At 35.9% G+C, this 26,104-nt stretch overlaps 2 protein-coding genes across 4 annotated transcripts in view; both read right to left on the bottom strand.

The window, feature by feature from the left end:
* The window catches only part of ext2 (exostosin glycosyltransferase 2), a 33,957-nt gene extending 15,568 nt beyond the window's left edge, over positions 1–18,389 (bottom strand). The window contains exons 1-9 of the mRNA XM_046856832.1: positions 18,162–18,389; positions 16,781–17,110; positions 16,118–16,341; positions 15,142–15,231; positions 13,442–13,558; positions 13,167–13,362; positions 12,500–12,639; positions 10,705–10,798; positions 2,990–3,121 (exon numbers count right to left, since the gene is read on the bottom strand). Coding sequence (XP_046712788.1) covers positions 2,990–3,121; positions 10,705–10,798; positions 12,500–12,639; positions 13,167–13,362; positions 13,442–13,558; positions 15,142–15,231; positions 16,118–16,341; positions 16,781–17,095 — 1,308 coding nt within the window. The 5' untranslated portion in view covers positions 17,096–17,110; positions 18,162–18,389. The remainder of the gene's footprint in view (positions 1–2,989; positions 3,122–10,704; positions 10,799–12,499; positions 12,640–13,166; positions 13,363–13,441; positions 13,559–15,141; positions 15,232–16,117; positions 16,342–16,780; positions 17,111–18,161) is intronic.
* Positions 18,390–21,003: 2,614 nt separating this feature from the next.
* Positions 21,004–26,104, bottom strand: part of tspan18a (tetraspanin 18a) — a 29,115-nt gene continuing 24,014 nt past the window's right edge. For all 3 annotated transcript variants that reach the window (XM_046856834.1, XM_046856835.1, XM_046856836.1), the window contains 7 exons: positions 25,352–25,447; positions 23,491–23,685; positions 23,291–23,365; positions 23,104–23,202; positions 22,859–23,020; positions 22,097–22,180; positions 21,004–21,576 (listed from right to left, as the gene is read on the bottom strand). In XM_046856834.1, the coding sequence (XP_046712790.1) occupies positions 21,529–21,576; positions 22,097–22,180; positions 22,859–23,020; positions 23,104–23,202; positions 23,291–23,365; positions 23,491–23,685; positions 25,352–25,447 (759 nt within the window). In that variant the 3' untranslated portion in view covers positions 21,004–21,528. The remainder of the gene's footprint in view (positions 21,577–22,096; positions 22,181–22,858; positions 23,021–23,103; positions 23,203–23,290; positions 23,366–23,490; positions 23,686–25,351; positions 25,448–26,104) is intronic.

The raw sequence follows: 26,104 nt of genomic DNA, 5'->3' as shown, positions 1-26,104 counted from the left end.
TCTTACTTTGTTACTTTCGTTAATATCGTTTGCTTGCTCATTCACACTTGCATAATACATACTTATTTTGCTTAGATAACATAAATTAACGTAGAACTTAACTAATCGTAAAATCACCTTGTTTGTTGCCTCTTTTTGAAAACAAATCTTTGGCAATTATCATTTATAGTACAAAGGTATACTAGAGTACGAATTGGTTGTAATGATCGTATACTCTTGAAGAGATCGTTAGAGGAGGTACCAGCGGATCAGAGTGATGGTGAGGGATTGCAGGCTCTTTCATGTGGGCTGAGGAAGCTTTGGCGTGTCCTGCAGCTGGAATCACGCGAGTGCTGCTTCGGGATTAGGCAAAAATGGAAGCCAGATGAAAGCGTGAACGTTTGTTCGATCACAAAGAGTTAGGAACATGAAACGGCCACCTTCGTGCTGCTGTCCACGCTGACCGCTTAGAGTTTGGATCCGAAACGTGATTTAAAAAAAAAGTGGTTTCTATGAAAAAACTTACAGGTTTTAAAATATTCCAAGCTACAGACTATTTAACTCGTTTAGCTACATTTATACTATATCTGCATTTCTGTTTTTCCAAATACTTTTTCATCCTGACCAGTCAGGTTGCTTCTTTTTTTTTTAAACCTTCTAACCAATCAGGTTGCTCTTTGACTACTAACCAGTCAGGTTGCTATTTCACCTTCTGACCAATCAGGTTGCCCTTTCACTAACTAACCCATTAGGGTTTCCTTTCACCTCCTGTCCAACCAGGTTAAGTTTTTTTTTTACCCCCTGACCAATTGGGTTGCTTTTTCACCTCCTGACTAAACAGGTTGCCTTTTCACCCCCTGAAGGTCAAGAGAAAACAAACAAACAAATATTATATCTGACATAAATTGATGTGATGTCCTGTCCTATGTTAACCAAAGGGGGAGGAAAAAATAGCCAACTGAATTGCAACTAGCTTAGCATTCAATACAAATTTTAAATTAAAAAATGCTTTTAAGAGCTAAATCAAGACAACATTCAAATGGAACCTAAAATACATTTCTGAAAAAACAAAATGTAAGGAAACAGTGATGTATGGACCTGACTCTTCCTGCATTGATCTGACTCGTGTCTGAGTCCCTTCAGAGCTGCAACACAAAAGGCGGCCTTGACAGCATCTCAAAAAACACCCGAGGAGTTCGAGAAATGTGTTTTCAATTATGTTCTGGTGGATACAGACCGGCAGAAGGAAAAAAGAAAAAAGCTTGATTTATTTTGTGCTCGGTTTCAATAGTGTTGTACGATTCGGCTGAGAAAGTATTTTATCTCTCCTGTAATGCTGGAATGTTTAGAAGACAGAAACATGGTGCAATTGACCTCTCCTGATATTTTCATAGTTTTAGAGTAACAATGACCGATGCCTGATAACGGCACCCTGAGACACAACACCAAGCGATGAAGTCAAGTGAAACATCTAACAAGCAGAACAAAACACTAAATCTTGAGATCATTTGTGAATTCTTAAAAGCTAAAAAAGGAAGTTGTGATTCCTTCTTATTTACCATGACCAAAGAAAACAGACAAGTTGTATCACATGACCTCACATTTACCTGAAGCTCAGAGAAAAAACAACATGCAGAATTTATATTTTGCTCCACAGCATAAGTGAGCTCTGGTTTCTGCCCTTCTACTAACATATCGTTTCTATCGTAGTTTCCATTCGCAGGGCAGGTACACCGTGTAAAAAAAAAAAAACATTGCTGTAAAAGCATTTCTTTCCAGATTGAGGAAAAAATATAGGATAGTGATGGAACGAATGTTTATAGCTGCTATAACATAAGCAAAGACAGTAACTCGCGAAACACAGACGTTAAATTACGTTCTTTTATTTGTTTGTTTTTTATCTTAATCAACTTTAAGGTTGTAAAAGTTACTCTGCTTGATCACACCACCTGCTTATAGCTTATTTTCCTAAACCAATGTCGGTCTCAACAAAAAACAAAAAAAGAAATGAAGTTCTGAATCTTATTTATGTTGCAGCTTTTCTTTTACTTTTGAGATAAAAACACCAGACTCTCACACACTGCTCACCACCACTGTTAAATCCTTCTAGATATTTCTCTGCAGGAATTCAACATTTAAAGTATAAAATTTACAGCAAATAAATATAGTTTTGTTTTTTTTAAGTCTTCTTTTTCTTAGATTCTTTTTTTTGTTCATTTGTATCTTTTTACTTCAATGAAATAAATAAACTTATTTTTACCTTATGAAATTCCATTTAGTTGAAATTTCACTAATTATTCACTAATAGTGTATTTAAATGAACCCTGAACCCCTGAAGACTTTTACATTTTTATATTCCTATGACTTCTATACTTACAGTACAGACCAAAAGTTTGGACACACCTTCTCATTCAAAGAGTTTTCTTTATTTTCATGACTATGCAAATTGTAGAGTCACACTAAAGGCATCAAAACTATGTGGAATTATATACATAACAAAAAAGTGTGAAACAACTGAAAATATGTCATATTCTAGGTTCTTCAAAGTAGCCACCTTTTGCTTAGATTACTGCTTTGCACACTCTTGGCATTCTCTTGATGCCTACTTTGAAGAACCTTAAATATGACATATTTTCAGTTCACTTTTTTGTAATGTATATAATTCCACATAGTTTTGATGCCTTCAGTGTGAATCTACAATTTTCATAGTCATGAAAAGAAAACTCTTTGAATGAGCAGGTGTGTCCAAACTTTTGGTCTGTACTGTATATATAATATATATAAACTTTTGGTCTGTACTGTATATATAATAAATATACAGTACAGACCAAAATCTGACACACAAGGTGTATAAACTTTGAGTTTGAGTATAAACTTCCCAGATTTAAAAACAATTTATATTGTTCCAAATGTCTTCACTTTAATTATCTTTATAAATAATGTTTTCTATTTAGTTTTAATCTCTATTTTAGTCATTTTCCCTCCCATTTGCATTTACTAATTCACTCACCACGACTGGAGGGTTGTTCCACTGCTCATACGTGCGCGCTGCATACGGGTAAATGCGGTCATTGATGATCTGCAGTGTGGTCAAACCGATGTCCTTCATTGAGCTGAAGTATGCATCCCAGAACCAGCGAGCCTGAAAATCAACAAAATGATATGTTTAATGACATCATTCGGAACAGATAAAGGCTGCAGACTAAGGAATGTAACGAAAAACGATTTGCTAAAATAAAAATAAATTGTTAAATATAAATTTAGAACCAGAGGAGGGAAGTAATGAAGTACAAATACTTCGTTACTGTACTTAAGTACATTTTTCTGGTATCAGTACTGTACATTTTACTTTCACGCATTACATTTTTACACAAATATCTGTAACTTTCTACTCCTTACATTTTCCTACCAGCCTCGTTACTTTAGTTTTAATCTATTTGATCTAATTACACACCGTTTTCAGCCCATCAACATATTTCCTGTTTTTGTGCGTTTACTTTCAATCTACCGCTGGTGTATCATTTCCTGGCTCTCACACACCACATATTTAGGCTAGTTTACGAAGTTAACAATGAGCAGGCAGAAGGCAACAAGAAGTCTAACGTGTAACGTGGATGAGACAGAGGGAGTCAGTGATGTAAACATGACTGAGAACAGACACATTTCTGATCCATCATCATCTTTTCACTGCTTGTGTTCTTGGTGGATGTTCAGCCTGGATACATTCATTAGATAACAAAATAAAAAATTTGTTTTGTAATAATATATTAATTAGGCAAGTCTCGGAATAAGCACCAAAAACCGGCATTATGCACACACCCGACAATTTACCCTCCTGGGCGACAATCGCACCGGCGCATTTTGTGGCATTACGGCAAAACGAACTTAAATAACTCTTTTTTGATTGTACAGAGAAGAGCAATACACCATTACAAATCAAAGTAGATCCTTTACTGATTTGACAAACTCATAATAACAACAAAATTCTGATCTTTTATGAAATAAAGAAAACAGACAGGGGGCGCTCTCTGTTGTTTCCGTCATCTCTCTTCACAGACACAAATAAAACAACCTGAATCTCAGTGAATACCTACCTCTTAAACAAAATACTTTCAAATGTTCTCTGATTCTGTAATCCGTATTAAGTAAGAAGAGGTACAGTTTCTCCGGTATCACCTCATTAACCGTCCGTGTGGAAACAAGAGTTTGGTTTCACTAATAATTAACATTATTTGTCCATGCGCATGTTGATTAGAGTATTAAAAACAAAGTATTAATTTAAGGTACATTAAGAACAAATGTGTGTTTAGGTTGTGATTAATCGTGAGTTAACTCATGACAATCATTCGCTTCATTGCGATTAAATATTTATTTGATTGACAGCTCTATTATTAATATAATATGGGAGGTCCAGTTACCAGCGTGACAGTAAAACAGGTAGTAGTAAAGGCTACATGTCAGAGCCCAAACTACTTCACTTTAACTTGTGTAAAAAAGTATTGTCAGTACTTCAACTTTTACCTGAGTATTTTAAAACATGACTAACTGTACATCTACTTAAGTGAAGGATGTGTGTACTTTTGCCACAATTGCAAACAGGGCTTTTTTTATTTGTCTGAATAAAACTAATCAAAAAAGAAATTTAAAACATCTATAGAGGGTAAATGTATATTATGAAATAATAATGAGGTCTGCAGTAGATCAAATGGCAGATCATTTGAAAGTTATTTAGGAATATAATAATTTATAACATGCTACATGTCAGTCATGACGATCCAGAAGTGTTGATAATTTCTATCTCTGTAAAAAAAACACACTCTCCACAAAATGCTTTAACTTTGCTTCAATTTTTCCACATTTTATTATTTTACAGCCTTATTCCAAACTGGATTAAATTCTTAACTTTCCTCAAAATTCTACAAACAATACCCCATCATGACAGAGTGAAAAAAGTTTGTATGAAATCTTTGCAAATTTATTAAAAAATAAATAAATAAATAAATAAATCACATGTACATAAGTTTTCACAGCCTTTGCCATGAAACACAAAATTGAGCACAGGTGCATCCTGTTTCCAGTGATCATCCTTGAGATGTTTCTACAACTGAATTGAAGTCCACCTGTGAGAAATTCAGTTGATTGGACATAATTTGGAAAGGCACACACCTGTCTATATAAGATCCCACAGTTAACAGAGCATGTCAGAGCACAAACCAAGCCATGAAGTCCTAGGAATTGTCTGTAGACCTCTGAGACAGGATTGTATCAAGACACAGATCTGGGGAAGGGTACAGGAAAATTTCTGCAGCATTGAAGGTCCCAATGAGCACAATGGCCTCCATCATCCGTAAATGGAAGAAGTTTGGAACCACAAGGACCCTTCCTAGAGCGGAGCTGAACAGCCAAACTGAGCGATCGGGGAGGAGGGCCTTTGACAGTGAGGTGGCCACGAACCCGATGGTCACTCTGAAAGCTCCAGCTCCAGAAAAGCTCCAGCATTTCTTTGTGAAGAGAGGAGAACCTTCCATAAAAACATCCATCTATGCAGCGCTCCACCAATCAAGCCTGTATGGTAGGGGTACCAGACGGAAGCCACTCCTCAGTAAAAGGCACATGAAGGTCTCTCAGACCATCAGAAACAAAGATCTCTTTGGCCTGAATGCCAAGCAACATGTCTGGAGGAAACCAGGCACTGTTAATCAACTGGCCAATACTATCCCTACAGTAAAGCATGGTGGTGGCAGCATCATGCTGTGGGGATGTTTTTCAGCAGACAGAACTGGGAGACTAGTCAGGCTCTAAGGTTACAAAGATGAATGCAGCAATATATACAGAGATATATTTGATGAAAACCTGCTCCAGACCTTAGACTGGGGCGACGGTTAATCTTCCAACAGGACAATGACTCTAACCACACTGCTAAAATAACATAGGAGTGGCTATAAGACAACTCTGTGAATGTCAGTGATTTGCTTTGCCAGAGCCCAGACTTTAACATCTCTGGAGAGATCTGAAAATGGCTGTGCACTGAATGCTCCCCATCCAACCTGATGGAGCTTGAGAAGTTCTGCATAGCAGAATGGGAGGAACTGCCAAAAAATAGGTGTGCCAAGCATGTAGCATCATACTCAAAAAGACTTGAGGTAATTGGAGCCAAAGGTGCTTCAACAAAGTATTGAGCAAAAGCTGTAGGTCATTTTTTTTCATTATTCAATTTTTAATACATTTGCAAAGATTACAAACAAACTTCTTTTTACGTTGTCATTATGGGGTATAATATTATAATGTATTTAATCCATTTTGGAATAAGGCTTTAACGTAACAAAATGTGGAAAAAGTGAAGTGAATACTTTCCAGATGCACTGTATGGGTTACGGGGATTGGGACCTCTAGTGTTCAAACAGTGCAAATGCATTTTATATATAAGTGCAAATGCATTTGCACTGGAGACTCCTTCATTACATGTTCAATTAACATCGTCTAACAAAATATAAATACATAAGTAGCCATGTTAACAAATACAATGTCATTGATAAGAATCCATCATTCCAGAAATACTGTACAAGGCAGTTGTTATAATAAAAATAATACAAAGAATAATGAAAAAATACTGCAGAAAATACTGGCCAATTAGATTTAAAAATTCACTTTGTTGACATCAGGTGAGTTTATTTCAGAGAACTTCCCACCCTGAATGACCTCTCCATTGCACATATCCGTATCAGAAATGCCTGGCTTTTCCGAGTTTTACAACGTTTCCTCAGTCTTCCTCCACACTCCCAGAATCCTCCTGGTGCCTTCTTGACCTTCCTCCACACTTTCAAAGGCATTTTGGCATCATTAAAACCTGCTGACATGACTGTAGGGAACACTCTGGATAATTACGAGCTCTTCAGCCCATTGGTCTTTCAACCTTTTTTCCCTTCTTGAAGCGGAACGGGCGCTGCAGCTCCAAAAACCATGAGCTTGAGGTCCAAGGTCATGTCACTTTACTGCTGTCAAAACTCAGCATTATAACACCAGCACTTGTGTGCTATAAATTACTGTAATGCTGCATTAACGTAACTGCCACAAGTGTGACAGGATTGTACCCTCAGGGTAAATTGGTAAGCAATACATTATTCTCGCATGTCTTTTTTCCCCCCGTCCACTTTCTAAGTATGTGTTAGAGACATCTAATTTAGATTTTTTTTTATTATAACTGCCCCCTAATGAGGACTGAGGATGATAGACAAGAAAATTATAGCATGAAAAAAAATCCTTACAATTTTCTTTCCAATTAGGAGTTTTCTATAAGGAGAAAGGTCTTTGCTTAACATGACGATTGCGATAATGTTAAATAATAATAATACAAACGATCAATAACAAATAGAAAAACAAAAATAGAAAAATAAACAAGTCAGCAAAAGACTGCACTCACTGGTAAATGTATGTTGTATTAGAGGAGTAAAACATTTGTGCATGCGTTGTTAAAGGAATGGTTTGATAATAATAATAAAAAAATAATAATTGATTATTTTACTACAACAGCAGTGTTTGATAACAAAATCTGTCCAGTAATTACTCAGTTTAGGAAACGTGTAATTGTTGATCATGCTTCCTCTTTTTTTTTCTTTTTGTGATGTTTTGTCAAATTGCACACTTCTAAACAATAAACACTTACTGGGTAATTTATAGTTCACGCCACTTGAGAAATCAATCAGTGACAGAAAAATCTTAGTAAACAATTACATTTAAAAAGCCAGTAATATATAAATAAAAAAAACAATTACATTTAAAAAGCCAGGAAAATATCGGTTTTAAAAAGTCTGAATAAAAACTTTCAGTAGCTTGAGGTTATACTTATACAATTTCCTTCCTTCCTCTCATGAGAACAAAAAAAAACAAGCAGTCAAGACTCTGAGAAAACGATCTCGTCTCTCTGTTCGCTCTGTCGGCAGCTTGCCTCCAAATGTACAGCACGTTTTCACTTTTATTGACAGCCGTGTTTGTTGTCATATGGTCTGCAGAGAGCTCTGCATTACTACAAGCTCACTCTTTCCATATCTCTCTCTCTGTCTCTCTCTCCCCCCTCCCTGTCCCATCCCGTCCTCATCCCCTATAGCTTCTCAGCCCTTAAACGCCGAAAAGCAATACAACGACACGAAAACGGCTTTTCTTTTTATGGACAAGAAAAAGACTTTGCAATCCTGAGGGTGGGGTTTGATGGGAAGTGTGGATGCCTGTAAATTATACCGTGATGAAAGCTTTCTGTCCGAAGAGGGAAAGACAGCAAAGTGGGAAAAAAACAATTAAAAACAAAAAAGAAATCATGCACAGATTGAGCTCTAAGAGTTCAAACTCTTCTCACCTTTAATTTCCTGGAGGAATTTTTATGAGGTGAGGTTGCATGAGAAAGAAGATAATGGATGGTTATGACGGACTATTATCATTACTGTGAAAAAGTGTCAGCGGAAGAAAAAATGTGAATTCATAGCACTCGAGGTAACAAGAATAAAAACAATAAATGCATTGCATTTACTGTATTACGTTCAATAACTCTAAAAGGAAAACGTTCAATATGTCAAATATTCTTGTCTTATTATTGTTATTATCGCTCCTGATAATGTTTAAAAGAGGAATCTCATTAGGACAAAGACATTCAGTCCTACACCCCAAACACCTCGTTACTAACACGGCATAAAACAAACAACTGACCTATTAAATAAACAAACAAACCAAACCCCTTTTGTGTTCCTCCTGAGCCTTGTCTGCACTCTAATCTAATCGAAAAAGTCTTAGCACTCCTAGGGGGGGGTCTCAGTCTGTAGGAAAAAAACTGATGTTAACCGAGAAGCAGCTGTTTTAACACGTAGCTAACAAATTGTTTGACCTAAAAACCAACAGCGCCTCCTTAAAAAAAAAAAAAAAAAAAAAAAAAGGGGGGGTGTATTTCATGACAAACAAAATAAATCCAGAGGTGATGTTCTGGAAATAAACTGCATATTGCACCAAGGTGCAATATTTTTTTGGCTGAAGAGGGCTGTATTAAACATGCAACCTCAATGCTTAACAAGGGCGCGTTGCATATATGCGTGCGCACACACACATATATACATACAAACACACTGAGTGACAGAACACATAATGGGGGAAGAATTAATGCTTGTGCCCTCTGCTGGTGAAATAAGAATCAGCATCTTGCATCCATAAAATGCTTTTTTTCTTTTACAATGGCATTAAGTATTATAGGTGTTGTATTTTTAAAGAAATTGTAATGAGCAATGTTTCCATGTTCAACTCATGCACAATTCTATGAAGTTTTAAGATCTCTATGGTATTTAGATATTAAATTAAATATGCAATCATTAAAAAGTTTAAATGCAAATTAGTTTTTTTTATTTTATTTGTATTATTCTGCCTATTTCCTTCAATTCAATCTGAAATCAAAAGACTTTTAAACTTTAAACATAAGTGTATCCTGTATCCTAGGTCAACACTACTCCAACAGACCAGGAAGTATGCTTAAACTCTTGATATGTTTGGAAAAGTAATTTATATTTATTTATATATATATATATATATATATATATATATATATATATATATATATATATATATATATATATATATATATATATATATATATATATATAGGTTCGAACCTTGCGGCTTTGGATAATTCTCGAGACCACACTGTGTGTGTGTGTGTATGTATATATATATATATATATATACACACACACACACACACACACACACACACACACACACACACACACACACATCTGGACATATGTTTATACTAATCGTCACTCAGATCGCATGAAATACAGTAGTAGTAATATGCTTTACGAAATTATTTTAAATTATTTTCATGTACAGCATTGGGGGAGGGGAAAGTAGACTAATATTATTTTTGGCCTCAGCATGTCTGCAGCAATTATTTCCCCCAACACTTCGTCAAGGGAGACTCGGTTATGAAGAATCACAGACGGGAATGTTAGTGTAAAGGAACAGAGGTCATAACATCTCACTGTATTAAACTTCACATGACGGCTCAGGGTTTAGTAAAACCATATCTGAGACAACTGAATGAACTCCTGGTTGAACTTTATTCTGTGTGTTAAAAGTCTGCATTAATTAAAATGTTAAAGAATTCAATATCAGTGGACTAAACCTGCTTTTAAATGTATTAAATCCACACACACTCTGTGTGTCCGGCTGCTCCAAGAATATAATCAGTGATAAAGCGTGGTTCCTGCTTCAAAACATAAGGCTTAAAGGTTCACCTCTGACATGTTCAACATATAAAACATAAAAAAAATGCTGTATCAACACCGTATCCACTGTGAGCAAGCTTTTACTACAGAAATGAAGTGAACACATTATATAAACCTAGAAACTAAAGCTGTTGTATGATTTAAGAACTTTATAACATTATTATATAAGATAAACTATATGTTAAATTCTCCCTATGTGGATAAAATTCTAATCACACACACACACACACACACACATATATATATATATATATATATATATATATATATATATATATATATATATATATATATATATATAAATAAACTGAATTACTCAAATTCTTTTAAACAGTCAAATAAAAATTAGCATAAGAAGCTGGTTTCTGTATGTGACACTAAATACTTTCCCTCCTGAATTATTTATGAATGATCATTCAATGAAACAATTCATTGAACAATAATCCTTTATCCACCTCCTTACCTGTCTCTGCATCTCCTCCACCTGTCTGTGAGGAATACTTTTCAAAATCGTATACATCTCCGGAAGCTTCTCCTCTGGAATGACGACTGAGGCTCTGAAAACATAAAAGCCAAAGAAATGATTATAACAAAATTTTTTTTATAGCAAAAGTAAAAATAACGTGTTAATAACGTGTTAACGCAAATTACTTTTACCAAAGCCAAATGTATTAGTGCACAATTAATGCAGCAAATTAAAAACCTTCAGCCCAGCACACATTTAATTATAACCTTCTTTCTCAGATTAAAAAAAAAAAAAAAAACACCTGCAGAAATTCATTACAATTTTTTAAATAACAAAAGAATTAAAACCGTCAATGTGAAAACAGCAAAACTTCTGTTAGGTGTCCTAATGGTCATTTAAAACACTATATTTACTTTGAAACATTTACAAGAATATTTTGCCTTCATGCTCTATGTTGAGTTTGGTTTCACTAATAAACATACAATTGCAAAAAGCATCCATATTTGTCCATGGTCAAGTTGATTAGAGTCAAACTTGATCAAAAACTTGGAAAGTATTAATTTGAGGTACATTTAGAACAGATAGAAATGTGTGACTGAGTTGCAATTAATCACAAGTTAACTCATGACAATCATGCAATTAATCACATTTAATATTTTAATCGATTGATTATATATATATATATATATATATATATATATATATATATATATATATATATATATATATATAATTTTTTTTTTCTTTTTTTTCCTTTTTTAAACTTGAAAACATACAAAACAATGCCAGGGGATTAAAAAAGAAACCAGCAATAGCACAGTGTCACTATGGCTACTCATTCCACACCGGAAATAGAATTTGTTTTGCGCATGCATGAAAATGTTGAAGAAACCGTAGTGCTAACGCTAGCACTATGTATTCTTTAGTGTTTTATGTCCAGTTTAAAACATTTCTTAAAAAAGAAGACAATCCTGACAATTCCACATTTCGAGAGAGTGAATGAATGAAGAATAGAATTAATGAGGACATTTGTTAAACTATGCTGAAATAAGCAAAACAGTTAAGTAGCTTATATCTTCAATATTAAAATTCAATATTAAATTTAAAACTCACACACACACACACACACACACACACACACACACACACACACACACACACACACACACACACACACACCTGTATTACCCAAATGGTAACAAATGTAAACTATTTCATTTTACCATTCATTTGCATTCATTTGATTTATTTATTTTATTTTTATTAAATATTATAAAATATTTAAAATTATATTTTGTGCAAATTTAATTGATTACTCAATTTAATCAATATAACAAAAGTGAATTGCTTTTACTCTATTTTATTTTTATAAAATATTATGAATATCATTTTATATATTATTTTACCCAAGCAGACATTTTATTTAAAATAGTAAAAAAAAATTCAACTGTTGATGTGCACAAATGTTAATAATAATAATAAACTGAATTAATAAAAAACAACAAACACTTTTTAATATTTTGCATTTCTTCCCCCAAACCTTACGGAAATGAAAAAGAAACACACACTAAAGAAACGTGTTTTTGTGTACCATTACACTGCTTGTATACGCATGAGATAGATAGATAGATAGATAGATAGATGGATAGATGGATAGATAGATAGATAGATAGATAGATAGATAGATAGATAGATAGATAGATAGATAGATAGAGTGAATATAAAACAATTATTAAAATAAAATTAAAATAAACAATTCCAATGTAATGAATATATAATAAATATAATGTACCTCTTCCAGTCCAGCACCTCAGAGAAGGGCAAGATGTACGAATCGGCCATGATGACGGGAACGCAGCCGGCCTGCAGCACGTCACTTAGAGTGGCCTGACCGAGTCGAGCGCCACGTAACACCACACAGAATGACGATTCCTGACAATTGATAACAAAGAGCAGTTTAGAGACAAAACGTTTGCGCGTGCTGCTACCAAGTGAGACACACAGCCAAACACAATAAAATATATAATCGTCAATCAAATATACAAACGTCTGTGGGAAGGCATAATTAGGCTGAGATGCAAAACATTTAAAAAAACTTTTCAATTATTAAATTTAAAATGTACCTATATATTTTTTTTTTTATTAAAATCTGCATTTTTAACATAATAATTATAAACCAGCCTCTGGTATTTACTCTGGAAGATTAGAGATGATGAGATGAGATGAATAAATGATTAGAGATGATAAATGAGTGAATGAATGGATTGGTAACTGTAATAGTAATAATAATAATAATAATAATAATAATAATAATAATAATAATAATAATAATATACCCAAAAAATCTGTGAATATGTCCATTCAAAAAGTTAAATTAAAAAAAAAAAGGAACAAGCTGGGATGAATCCATAAAAAAAAAAACAAAAAAAAAAAAAACAAAGACAAGGGTGGCGAGTTACCTGTAGGATCTGAGGGTAGTCGTATGTCTGACCCTTGGAGCAGCGTTTCCGAGCCGAGGCCACACCCTGAGAGAGGTTACTGCATTTGTCCAGCAGGAGGATGGACTGTCCGTTTTCCTCCTTCAGCCTCTCCAGCTCTGTGCGATATTCCCGATGGATGGCGGTTTGAGATGACAGGATGAAGTATCGCCTGGGGCTGAAAATCACATTGTTTATGTCAAATAAAATTGACTGATTTATTTTTGATTGATAAGAAGCATAAGAATGAAACTGACCCGGGCTGTCTCTCAGGGAGGTCGACTTCAGCCGACAGGAGGCTGTAAACTGGGATGCTGACATCGTAGCCTTGTCTGTATGTCCATGTCGAAAAACCGCCCCCAGCTAGCAAAGCTCTGTGCAAAATATAACATATGTATTTATTTATATTTCTCTGTCTCGGATTCTTTGCTTTGTATTAACATTAGGCATTCTGCCCATAATAAAGTTACGTTTTTACACAATTACTGAGAAAAGCTATAGATCATTATTAAATATTATTAAACTATGGTGACTACCAAATGAGTCTCCACTGTGAGCTATCATTTTTCTATTTTTTCACAGAAGCTGCTTATTGTGAAAATCAGGATGCCGAACAAAATCCGAAGACACACACAATGGCAGCTGGTTTTGTTGAGGTTACACACCAAATGGAGCACAGCTGGATGAAATACCCCACAGTTCCAGATAAGTATTTGCCATTTCAGGGTTTTTGAGCACATAAAGTTTACCTTCTTCACTCTAAGACTAAGGAAGAGGCTGAGACCTGAGATATTACAATCATCTCTCTGACCCTCATTCACTAGTTTGGAATTGTACAGCATCAATCAAAAAACAAACCTGAGGCATATTTTCACATCTAAATTGAAAATATCAAGTGACACCTTCCAATACATGAATCATTAAAGCAGAGTTTTAAAATACTTAAAATATGATTTTAACAGTTATAACAAATCCGTTTTTTTAAAGCATTTTACAACCGTATATATATATATATATATATATATATATATATATATATATATATATATATATATATATATATTATATATACAGCATCATATCAATGCTATACAGCATCATATCAATACAGCATCATATCAGCATCATATCATATCAGCATCATATATTATATATATACAGCATCAATCAAAAAACAAACCTGAGGCATATTTCCAATTTAGATGTGAAAATATGCCTCAGGTTTGTTTTTTGATTGATGCTGTACAATTCCAAACTAGTAAATGAGGGTCAGAGAGATGATTGTAATATCTCAGGTCTCAGCCTCTTCCTTAGTCTTAGAGTGAAGAAGGTAAGCTTTATGTGCTCAAAAACCCCCGAAATGGCAAATACTTATCTGGAACTGTGGGGTATTTCATCCAGCTGTGCTCCATTTGGTGTGTAACCTCAACAAAACCAGCTGCCATATATATATATATATATATATATATATATATATATATATATATATATATATATATATATATATATTTTTTTTTTTTTGTGACTGTAACATGTCAGAGAATTACGTTAAGACTTAACAAAACGCACTTACACAAACTACATTAACACACACAGCTGTAAAACAGTCCACTCAGGACAGATCAGAAATGGGTTGCTGCTGACCTCTAGTGGACCGAAACTGCTATAATCACACCTTCTCTTTTAATTCAGAAATGAAGAATTAAAACTTCTAATGTATTTAACTCAAACACAGCAGGTAGTACATTAATGATCATCAGCGCATTAAGTGCATGTACTCTGCATGTCTAGGATTCGTCAAAAAATTTTCAATGCAGAGACTGAACATATAAATTCAAGTGAAAAGCATAAGAAATAACTAAACAAATATCTAAATAATATATTCTATGTTTTAATAATAAATCATTTTAATGCTACAAATGATTTGCAAAACCCGGCACCGTGTTGAGAAAGTCACCTGTCTCTAGGAACATCCAGCCCCGTGTTGTAGTCTGGAGGTCCTCCAGGTAACATGTTGAACAACAAGTGATTCATCCCCTTATCCCACCTGTAAGCACAAACACACATACGACATTAAATCATGTTTACATGAGGAAGCTCTTTTTTTAAACACACTCACAAGAAACCACTATCTGCCCTCTTCCACATACATGATCTTCCAGGTGAATGACTAGTTTCACTGTGGGTGTGAACTCCTCGCACCAAAACAGCAAAAACAATCCTGCTTGTCTGAACTACTAAACCTCCAAAACATCTTTATTCTCATCACCTTAGTACTACTATTTTTATTGTGCATTTACTAATATATAAACTTAATTACAGCACATTACACATAAAGTGTGTATCTGAGTGAGACCTCCTTAATCTAATATTTAAAAGAATTTAAGTTTGGGATTAATTAGGATTCTGTTGTATCAAAATATTAATAATCATTCAATGTGTATCACTTTCCAACTGAGCGAGAGAGAGAGAGAGGGGGGGGGGGAATGAGAAAGAGAGAAGGAGAGTGAGAGAAGGAGAGAGAGAGAGGGGGGAGAGAGAGAGAAAGAAAGAGGTGGGGATTAGAGCTAGAGGAGAGTGAGGGAAAATAAGAGAGAGAAGGAGAGAGAGAGAGAGAGAAGGAGAGAGAGAGGGGGGGATTGAGAGCAAAGGAAAGAGAGAGAAAGTGAGAGAGAGAGAGAGAGAGAGAGAAGGAGAGAGAGAGAGAAGGAGAGAGAGAGAGAGAGAGAGAGAGAGAGAGAGAGAAATAGAGCAAGAGATGGAGAGTGAGAAAAGGAGAGAGAGAGAAATAGAGCAAGAGATGGATAGTGAGAAAAGGAGAGGGGGTGAGAGCAAGAAAGGAGAGAGAGAGAGAGAGAGAGAGAGAGAGAGAGAGAGAGAGTGTGAGTGTGTGTGTGTGTGTGTGTGTGTGTGTGTTGTTTTAAGGAGTTGACCTGGGTAACATGGCGAGAGCCTGAGCAGTTTCTCGGATACGCAGTGAGTTCTGGTTCAGCACGTCGATGGAGGGGATGAAGAGACACGCGCGAGTCACATCATCAGTGTAGAAGTCGCTGTCGGAGATGGCGCTCAGCAGCTCATTATACTCACGAGACAGACCGTTACTGCTGATCGGCACTCCCACCTCATCCACAAACCTCTGCAGGGGGTAGATGTACACCTGCAACCATACAGCACACACACACACACACACACACACACACACACACACACACACACACACACACATTTTCAACACCAACACAAGTTCAATTTCATAACAATAACTTCATTTTAGAAAATGCTTATTTTTTAATAATAAAAATGAAGAAAACATTTTATAAGGACTATTTATTTAAGCATTTAAAATAAACGTATTCTTATTTACAGTAGAAAATAATACGATATTTCAGTTTAATTCTCTTTATCTTTAAATTGTATTTGAATTTTATACTGTAAAAATTATAGTTTCGTCATTTAGAGCAGTCAGGTGACATTTTTCTAATCGAATGACTAAAATGTGTAAATAATTATTGAAATATTTTGTTAATGCTAAAGCTACATGGTAAGGACATTGTGAAGCAGATGAAGGAAGGTTTCTGGATCGTTCCCCAACTCACCTTGATGCGGTTTTTGGGATTGTAGCCACAGCGGTAGACATCAAAGCAGGTATGCATGCGACAGCTCAGATCTCCTCTCTCTGGAATGGGACTGGACGCAAGAAGTTTGACCAGAGGGGCATCGTGCACACTGCGGCGGTCCAGAGTCCACTCGGCTGAGGACTCAATGGAATGGGGCCAAAACTGGAACATTCCGGTGGCAATCAGACCCAGCAGGACCACCGAGAACAGTGTGATGTAGTAAATCCGGTGTTTGGTCTTCATGCGAGGGATGAGAGCCGGACCACGAGAGCTGTATTTCACCGATGCACACATCCTGAACACAAAGCTCTAACACACACACACACACACACACACACACACACACACACACTGATGTGTCACACATAGAAGCTTATGTACAAGAACTTTCTCTTATTTCTGTAATCCCTACTTCATATTCCCTACATGCCCTTCTACGTTACTTTCTCCATATTCCCTACATTTCCTTCTACATTCCTTTCTCCATATTCCCAACATTTTCTTCTACATTCCTTTCTCCATATTCCCTACATTTTCTTCTACATTCCTTTCTCCATATTCCCTACATCCCCTTCTACGTTCCTTCCTCCATATTCCCTACATCCCCTTCTACGTTCCTTCCTCCCTATTCCCTACATCCCCTTCTACGTTCTTCCTCCATATTCCTTAGTCTATATTCCCTTCTCTATATTTCGTAATATCTATTCAGTTCTCAGTATTGCCTACTTTATATCACACCCAAATACCCTTCTCAGTTTACTAGCTCTATTCCAGGTTTCTCATTCCCAATTCTGTATTCCCTACTTTCTAGTCTTCCTTTCTCCATATGCCCCGAATCCCCTTTTTTATTCCACTTTAGTTCCCTACTCCCAACTCCAGATTCCCTTCTTATTTCACTAATCCAAATCCGTAGTCCCTACTCCCTTTTCTGATTCTCTACCAGTATTCCCTATTCCTTTTCTTTTTTCCTTATTCCCTGCACCATCATCACTCTTCCCTGTATTCCCTTCTTTCCATTACAATAATCCTATTCCCTACTCCATAGTTATGGATGTATATCCGCAGTCCCAAGTAATAGGAATCCTTCCTATTCTCTACAGCACATCCCACCATTTTATTCCATTTTATTTACCCTTATTGTAATCATTTCTCATGGTTTTGATTTCTTGTGTTTTAGCTAGCTAGCATGCAAACTACTCGACCTTCTTTATTACAGTTATAATGGTTGGTGGTTATTTTTCTAAATAGTTCATAGTTTGACTATTGAATATAACCTACTAACCGAATCATTAACTTTAATTACATTCTCAATTTAATAAACTTGTTAGCTAGCTAACAAAAAAAGCTTAGCTTAGCCTACCTTAGCTTCGTCTGGTGACCGCAGCTTTAAAAAAAAAACGTCGTAGGAAAATTAATTCATTGTCTTTTTATTTATTTAGATAGAAGCCGCTAGTATAAGACTTATATATCGTATATTGATATATTTATCATTTCGGGGTAAATGTTCTGTGGAAAGTCGAGCCGAGAAAAGGGAAAATATCCGAGTTTTTCCGAGTGTATCGCCTCCTGCCGTACAGGCATCAGGTAAACAGTGGATTAGCATCGCAGGCTAACCGGGACACGCTAACGTGTCCGCCATATTGGAGAGGGCAATGCGATATGATCCATTACTGCGAGCTTATAGACAGAGATGTGCGACTGTTAATAGTCAAATGTGTGACTATGGATAGATGTCTGACCATAATAGAAGATCTGTGACTATGGACAGATGTGTGCCTAGCCAGATGTGTGACTATGAACAGGTGAGTGAATATGGATAGAAGTGTGACTAGGAATAGATGTGTGACAGTGGACAGAGGTGTGACAATGGACAGATGTGTGACAGTGGACAGAAGTGTGACTATGGATAGATTTGTGACAATGGACAGATGTGTGACAGTGGACAGAAGTGTGACTATGGATAGATGTGTGACTATGGACAGAGGTATGACAATGGACAGATGTGTGACAGTGGACAGAAGTGTGACTATGGTTAGATGTCTGACTATGAAAAGATCTGTGATTATGGAGAGATGTGTGTCTATCCATGGTGTTTCACAAAATGTGCTTTGTCATACATGTCATACATTTTGTGTTTAAATTAAATTCAAATAAACACATCCAAGATTAAATGTGAATAAAAACACATTAAAGACTATTCTGCCTGAGCTCAATTGTGAAGATCAGTGGCCTACATAAGCGAAACCTACAACTGTGCACAAACAAAAACTTTGATTGCAGTATTCATATTTACACACAGCATTTAATCATTTATCAGGATTACTGCATGTGAGTGAGTTTTTTGTTTGTGCACAGTTGTAGGTTTAGCTTCTGCAGACCACTGATCTGAAGAGTTTAGCTCAGAGGCTAGCTCAGTAGCGATCTCAAGACACTTTTAATTCAAGAATGATAAGAATAAAATAATATATAATTTTGGCATTTGGCAAATGGCCGGATCTACAAGGACATTTGAATTCTCTATTAATAAATATACTGGTTCATTAGGACACAGACTTAAGTATGCCATCACTTTACTTCACATTTATTTTTCAGACAACTTTTTACTTTACTCATTAAATTTTTTACACAAATATCTGTGCTTACCACTTCTTACATTTTCAAACCAGACTTGTTTATTTTAGTTTTAATCTATTTGGTGATATGATCAATATTTTTTCTTCACACTGCGCACCGTTTTCAGACCATCAACCAATTTCTTGTTATTGCGCGGCTTTTTTAATCTACCACTGATGTATAATTTCCTGGCTCTCAAACACCACAGACGTAGGCTAGTTTGTAAAGCTCACAATGAGCAATACAGAGGGTAACAAGAAGTATTGGGTTAACATGGATGAGTCAGAGGGTGTCAGCTACGTAAACATGACTGAGAACAGAGACATTCCTGATCATTATCATCTTTTCTCTGCTTGTGTTCTATATGGTGGTTGTTCAGCCTGGATACAATCATTAGAAAACAAAATTTTTATTTTTTTGTATTAATATATTAATATGATGTGAGGTCCAGTTACCAGCATGACACTAAATCAGGTAGTGGTAAAGGCTACTTTTTACTTAAGTACATGTCAGAGCCCAAACTTCTTTACTTTAACTTGAGTGAAAAAGTATAGTAATTTAACTTTTACCAGAATCTTTTAAAACATAATTATATGTACTTCCACTCGAGTGAAGGATGTGTGTACTATTGCCATCTTTGGCCACCAGTATACCATTTTTTTGAGTGAGAATTTAGTTAGAAGGCAAGGTTTTCTCTATAGGAGAGGCGCTGAAAGAGATTAGACTTTAGATAATGTTTGAAAACTGCGAGTATCTCAGCTGTTTGGACATGAAGTGGATATTTCTTCCACCAGGTAGGTTCTAGAACAGAGGAGTCTTGAACCCTGTCTTCCCCCGGAGAGACAGTGGGGCCTGACGCTCAGTGATCAAGGATCGAAAGGAGCATAATGCAGTGCAGGGTGAGATAAATGCTGTAAAGTGTGCTGTTTTTTCAGTTTTTTGGTATGTAAGCAAGCTTCAGTCTTTTAAATCTGAGACGGGCAGCTACAGTAAGCCAGAGGAGGAAGTGTCGCAATGGAGTGGTGTGAGAAAATGTACAAAAACAACCCAACACCAATTAGACTTATCTATTCTAACTTATCTACAGTAATCACAGTAATGTTGTGCTGTTCTTGTAAAATGATCAACAATAGTGTGGTATGAGGAAGTTATTGTTTATATAACTTCTGTTAATATAACTCAAGAAATCACTTCTTAGCATAACTCTTTTATTCCTCTTATACTACAGAAACTTGCACACTTGTAGTTTTAACAGATTGAGGACCTACATGACAGTTTTAAACCATTTATAATTACACATTGCATTAAAAAAAGAAGTGCTTCTTCTTGTATGCATTATGGCACCTATAAACAGCCGTTCCCTCAACTGACTTGTCTGACAAAGTGCTGACACTGGAGAAGCCTCCAATTAATTTAGAGAAATGAATGTAAAAATTTTACAAAAAATTTCCATCTCTTTAAAAACTTCTTATAGCACATTAATATAAACATGTAATTTATAACTCCGTATTACATTCACAGTCCAGAATTCAGTAGCACTGAAATAAAAGCATAATGTTTATGGAGATTAAAGCACCCATCAGACCGTCTTTCATTTTTCATTTAATACCAATCGTTGTCACATATAACAGGTATCAGGAATATAAGTACAAATGCATACAACACATTACTAAAACCACATGAAATATACACAACTGCAATACATAGCACTTTACGATATAGAAGATGTAGGCTTCTGATCACACACACACACACACACACACACACACACACACACACTGAGAGTTTTAGTGTGGCACGAAGCGGCGGTGAAGAAGGTAAAACGCGTATTTAATTCCGTACAAACGTGAACTGTTCTCTATAAATATCCATTCAGACGTCAGTGCAAGTTCTTCCTCCGTCTGTGTTCAATCACAACACAATGTCACCACTGGAGTGAAAACTTCTGCTCTTTTTTCTCTCCTTCGTTTCACAAAACCAGGGACGTTCCTGGGAAGCTGTACAAATTGGTCACCGTGGGCACCTCAGAAACAGACAGACGAAGTATATACACAAGCATGCTTTCTTTTTAAGCCATTTGTCTTTTGAATTGTCCTTCTGTAGAATGACATGGATTACTGAATCCCTCGGAACAAACACATGGCGAACACCATCGCGAAGAGCTGAGGAGAGAGGGGGAAAATCACTATAACAAAAAACATGCTTTTAAATAGACAAGTTAATGAGCTTTTCTTTTCCTCGGGACTAGGCGGAGGAAGGTTAAATCTTGTTTTAAGCTTATGTTCATACAAAAAAATTTTTTTTATAAATTTATGTTGTGTTTTGTTTGTTGTAAGTCTCATATTAGCTGCATAAGCTATCTAGTTGAACACGAATTAAAGCTGTGTGAAAATTAGTCATTCAACTTAGTTTTGAATTTTCTTTTCATTTGGCAAATCTAGCTGGAACTGTAACAGCATTATAGTGTCTGTTTATTTAATACATGATTTAAAAGTGTATGTCTATGTGATATACAGTATAATTATTATTATTTTTTTTTTTAAGATTACTGTCCTGTTCCTATTTTGTTCACCAGGTGGCAGTGAGACACAATAAACTGCATAACCCTCGTGTGTTTACATCAGCACCAGGAGCTGCACAATGTCTTTCTGGAATGAAATCAGAATCTTCTTCAAATGTTACCTCTATTGTCAGGACGACGATAGCGAGAGCTCCGGCCATGTAGATGTACGCCTCGAAGTAATCAACCACGGCCGAATAGCAGCCCTGTTAAAGAATAGAGAAAATATACAGTGACCTCGATGACACTCGCTGTTTAGGAAAATAATGATCAACGTCTTGGTGATGAAGTGGAGTTACTGTTACTAACTGTCAAAGATTTGGAAACACCCAGTCTTTTTATGAGACAAATGCTTTTTCTTTTGTTTATATGCAACAAGCTGGGTAAAAGGCAAAAACACACAAGAATTCAACAGTGAATGTCCAAGGCGAAGGAATACTGATCCAACCATTCCATGTTTCAACGCCGTGCAATTCCATCTGGACGGCTAATTAGGGCCAACTTAACCATAAAACAAGACATTGACCCGAAACATATGTCCAAACATATGCCCTGTAAGCATTATATAGATACTAAACAGTCAACTGGATTGTGATCTATCATGGAATGGCCTGCTCAGTCACTGGACCGAAATCCTATTTAACTTCTCTGGGATGAACTGGATCGCAAGGTCCAAAGATCACATTTGGCAAGTTTTAAGAAAGCCTAGCAAAGTATTTATGTGTTTGGATAGTCTGGATGCCCAGAGTGTATAAAGCTATTATTTACACCGAGGGAGGATTTTTCAATTAAATGAATTCAACGAATTCAAAATGTATATAGTTGTTTGATCAAATTAAATCTTCCTAATAAAATGACCTAGTTTGTACCAGATTATAAAGTACCTTAATGCGGAAAGGCATGTTGCCCCTGAGACACTCATCCCTGTTTATCAGCTGCTCGTTCCTCAGGCAGCACACCTCAGGAAAGGCTGTGCCAGGGTTCAGATGTCTGAAGAGGCTCTGCTGATCGAAATCATCTGCACTGTTCACACCGCAGCATTCGAACTGCACCGTGAGACACAACAGCATCAGCGTTAGCACAGCATGCGCAACATTACAGAACACGTGCCACAGAATATCTTGCGTACCGTAAACATGATAGTGTTCCACGTGGTAGTAAAGACATCAGTGCTGTTGCTGCCTTGATAATGTGCTTTCAGCTCCTTGGTGAAATAATCTCTGGTGAGCTGATGATGCAGGAATATGATTAGTGTCCAAGCAGGTACAAAACAGTGTCAATAAAATAAACTGAATGGTAGCAGTACATATACTCACATGCTCCCGGAAAATGAAGGCCAAAATGGCTGCAGCGAGCTCTGCCAGGAATATGATGAGAATGAGGAGGAAAAACTGCACAAAAATATTATCATTACCACTTAATAAAAGTAACATCTCATATTTTTGTGTCCAAATATTTTCACCAAATCCATATAAATGAATTGTGCTAAAAGTCGCTACTAATAAAATTTACTCACAAACAACAGAAGACACTTGTTTTCCCGTATGGCTCCACAGCAGCCCAGGAAGCCGAGCAGGAAGAGCATGGAGCCCATGGCCAGGATAACGTAGACTCCAGTGAAGAGCAAAGTATTGGCTGCTACGATCTCCCTAAAACCTGTAGGATCCACCAGCACCCAGATTCCCACTCCAAGTAAAAACGATCCACCCAGCTGTGGGAGCAGAGAAATGGTAGTATGATTTGGAATAAAGCTCCCAACAGCAAGGTGGTAATTGCATGCTATTACAAAAAATTATTTGATCCGAAGTACATTTTGAACTCAAACTTGACCTAAACAATAAATTAATTATATGCAACATTAAATGCAACAGTCAGTAAACAAACAAAGTTTGATCGGGACACAGCATGCTGCTGTAGAACTCTGACCTCAACTCTTGCACCCCAGGCCACCTCGCCCTACATCAGTCCCTGATTTTACTAACGTCCTTGTGACAGAATGAGTACAAATCTCCATTAACACACTCCAGACACAAACACACACATCAAGATTATATATTACACTTAATAATAGAACATCTTTCTTTATCCATTTACCTCTGAAATCGGTTCTCACTTAGTTAAAGTGGAAAGAGAATTCATCCCACTTTCCTTCCTTGCTTTACCACTGAGTCTTTATTTGTCCTGATGATTAATTAAATTAAATTAAATTATAGATTTACTGCTGACACTTAAGACTTCTTACATAAGTTTTAAATAATATTTGCCTCCTCCCAGAGCAACAATTACATTTTTTTATTTGTTTATTGCCATACACAACCCTGTTAACTAATTGTCATTATAAAAACATTTATTATTCCTATTACCAATAAAGAAAATTACAGAACTGAGCAACACCTTCTGACCAATCGGAATCAAGAATTCATCTATGATTTGGAGCTGGGCGATAAAAATATATCTTTATTGTGATAAATGATTATTCAAAATGTTGGTATAGTAAATTTGTATTTATTAAATAGTTTTTAGCATTACTTGTTTAAAATTTTGTATTGAATGGATGCTATAGATCTGCTGCGATAAAAAAACTACATAAAAAAAATAAAGAAATAACCATTATATGTCATGATATGTACAAAAGTGATGATGTGATGATATTTTTGTCATATCACCCAATTCTTATTTTGATTCTTGCATGAAAATGTAGTAATGATTGAAAAGGTCTCGATAAAGCTAGCATTGTTCACATACAGATTGTAGGAATTGCTTTTTTAAATCACTGCTGAAATTACAAATTGGTGTATCCTAAAGTTCATAAGGACGTGAGAACAGTTTAGGTGCGACATCTTTGATAGCTTTATTCATTTGAATCGCTTTTGGTCAGGATGATTTTGCATTAGAGAACCATTAGTCCCCTTTATGTGCACATGTTATGACTTAACACCTCCATTTCTTCCTGCCGTTAAAGAGTAGCAAAAGTAAGTTCCACAAGACTGCTAACAAGGGAAAAAAAATGCCGTGAGCAGAGGAAGTGCACTGTAGTTCGTGGGCCAAACCCAAAATTCTTTGGCACAAGATGAATGTGCTTCCTCATGATATAGTTAAAGTTTATTGTAGGTGGCAACACGGATTGTTCTGGGCTTTTTTTTTTTTTTACAGACTCTTTTGAACCTCATATGGTTTTAAGAAAACAAGACCCGCTGGCCAAACAAACCAAACCCCCAAAAAACTTAACTTCACTTAAGAAAAGAGGAGGTGATAAACCCTGTTTAAATCCTTATCCTGATCCTCTCTGACAGCGGATTCGAACGAACCATAAAAATAGTTCATATTTAAAACGAAGAATGAGGCAAGGTGAGAGTAGAAAAATCAAAAATACTTACGAATATGAAGAAGTTAAAGATGAACATGAGGTATTTGATGCAGCTGAGACAGTCGCCCTCCATGGCCGTGCTTCTCGCAGAGGCGTCTCCTTGCCCCTGTTGAAATGCAAAACAAGACGGTCATCACACAAGTAGCGCTTGGCCTGGTGAAGTAAAAAGAGGATGGCTTTCTCCAGTCTCTGAGCGAAAAGCAGCAGCTTTGTGCTCTTAACTTAATTTAAATGAATGACCTCATTCTCTATGACTTCCTAATTTAAAAAGAAAAAAAAAAAAAGAAGCACATGGGAACAGACTTGCGTTCATATAAATGTGAAATAAATCTAGCAGATCTGTGTTTTACTGTCACAAAAATTTCTCCTAATCGGATTCCAGGCATTTTGTGTTAATGGAAAGAAATAAAGCGAGCCAAGATGCTGGAGCATGACAAGTCTGTTTAATAACTGCAAAATGAAGATCAGTATGAGCAGAAAAAAGCGTCATTAAGAAAAGGAATTAAAATAAATTTCAATCAATAAATAAATAACACCATCAGGACGGATTTAGTGGAGCAGCACATTTGGTCATGTTCGCACCAAAAGCAGGACTCTGAATAAACGGAATAAACATGTCCTTCCACCTCTTCAGACCACATGCTGCACATTACAGCCTGGCCATGTGATCCTGCCAATCATCTTCATGAATCCTAATGGTGATTAACCAGACTGTGGCTTTAAACAAATTGTTTATATATATATATATATATATATATATATA

Source organism: Silurus meridionalis, chromosome 9 (assembly GCF_014805685.1).
Source record: "Silurus meridionalis isolate SWU-2019-XX chromosome 9, ASM1480568v1, whole genome shotgun sequence".
In the NCBI taxonomy this organism is placed as follows: Eukaryota; Metazoa; Chordata; class Actinopteri; order Siluriformes; family Siluridae; genus Silurus; species Silurus meridionalis.
This window is presented reverse-complemented; position numbering and strand designations above follow the sequence as displayed.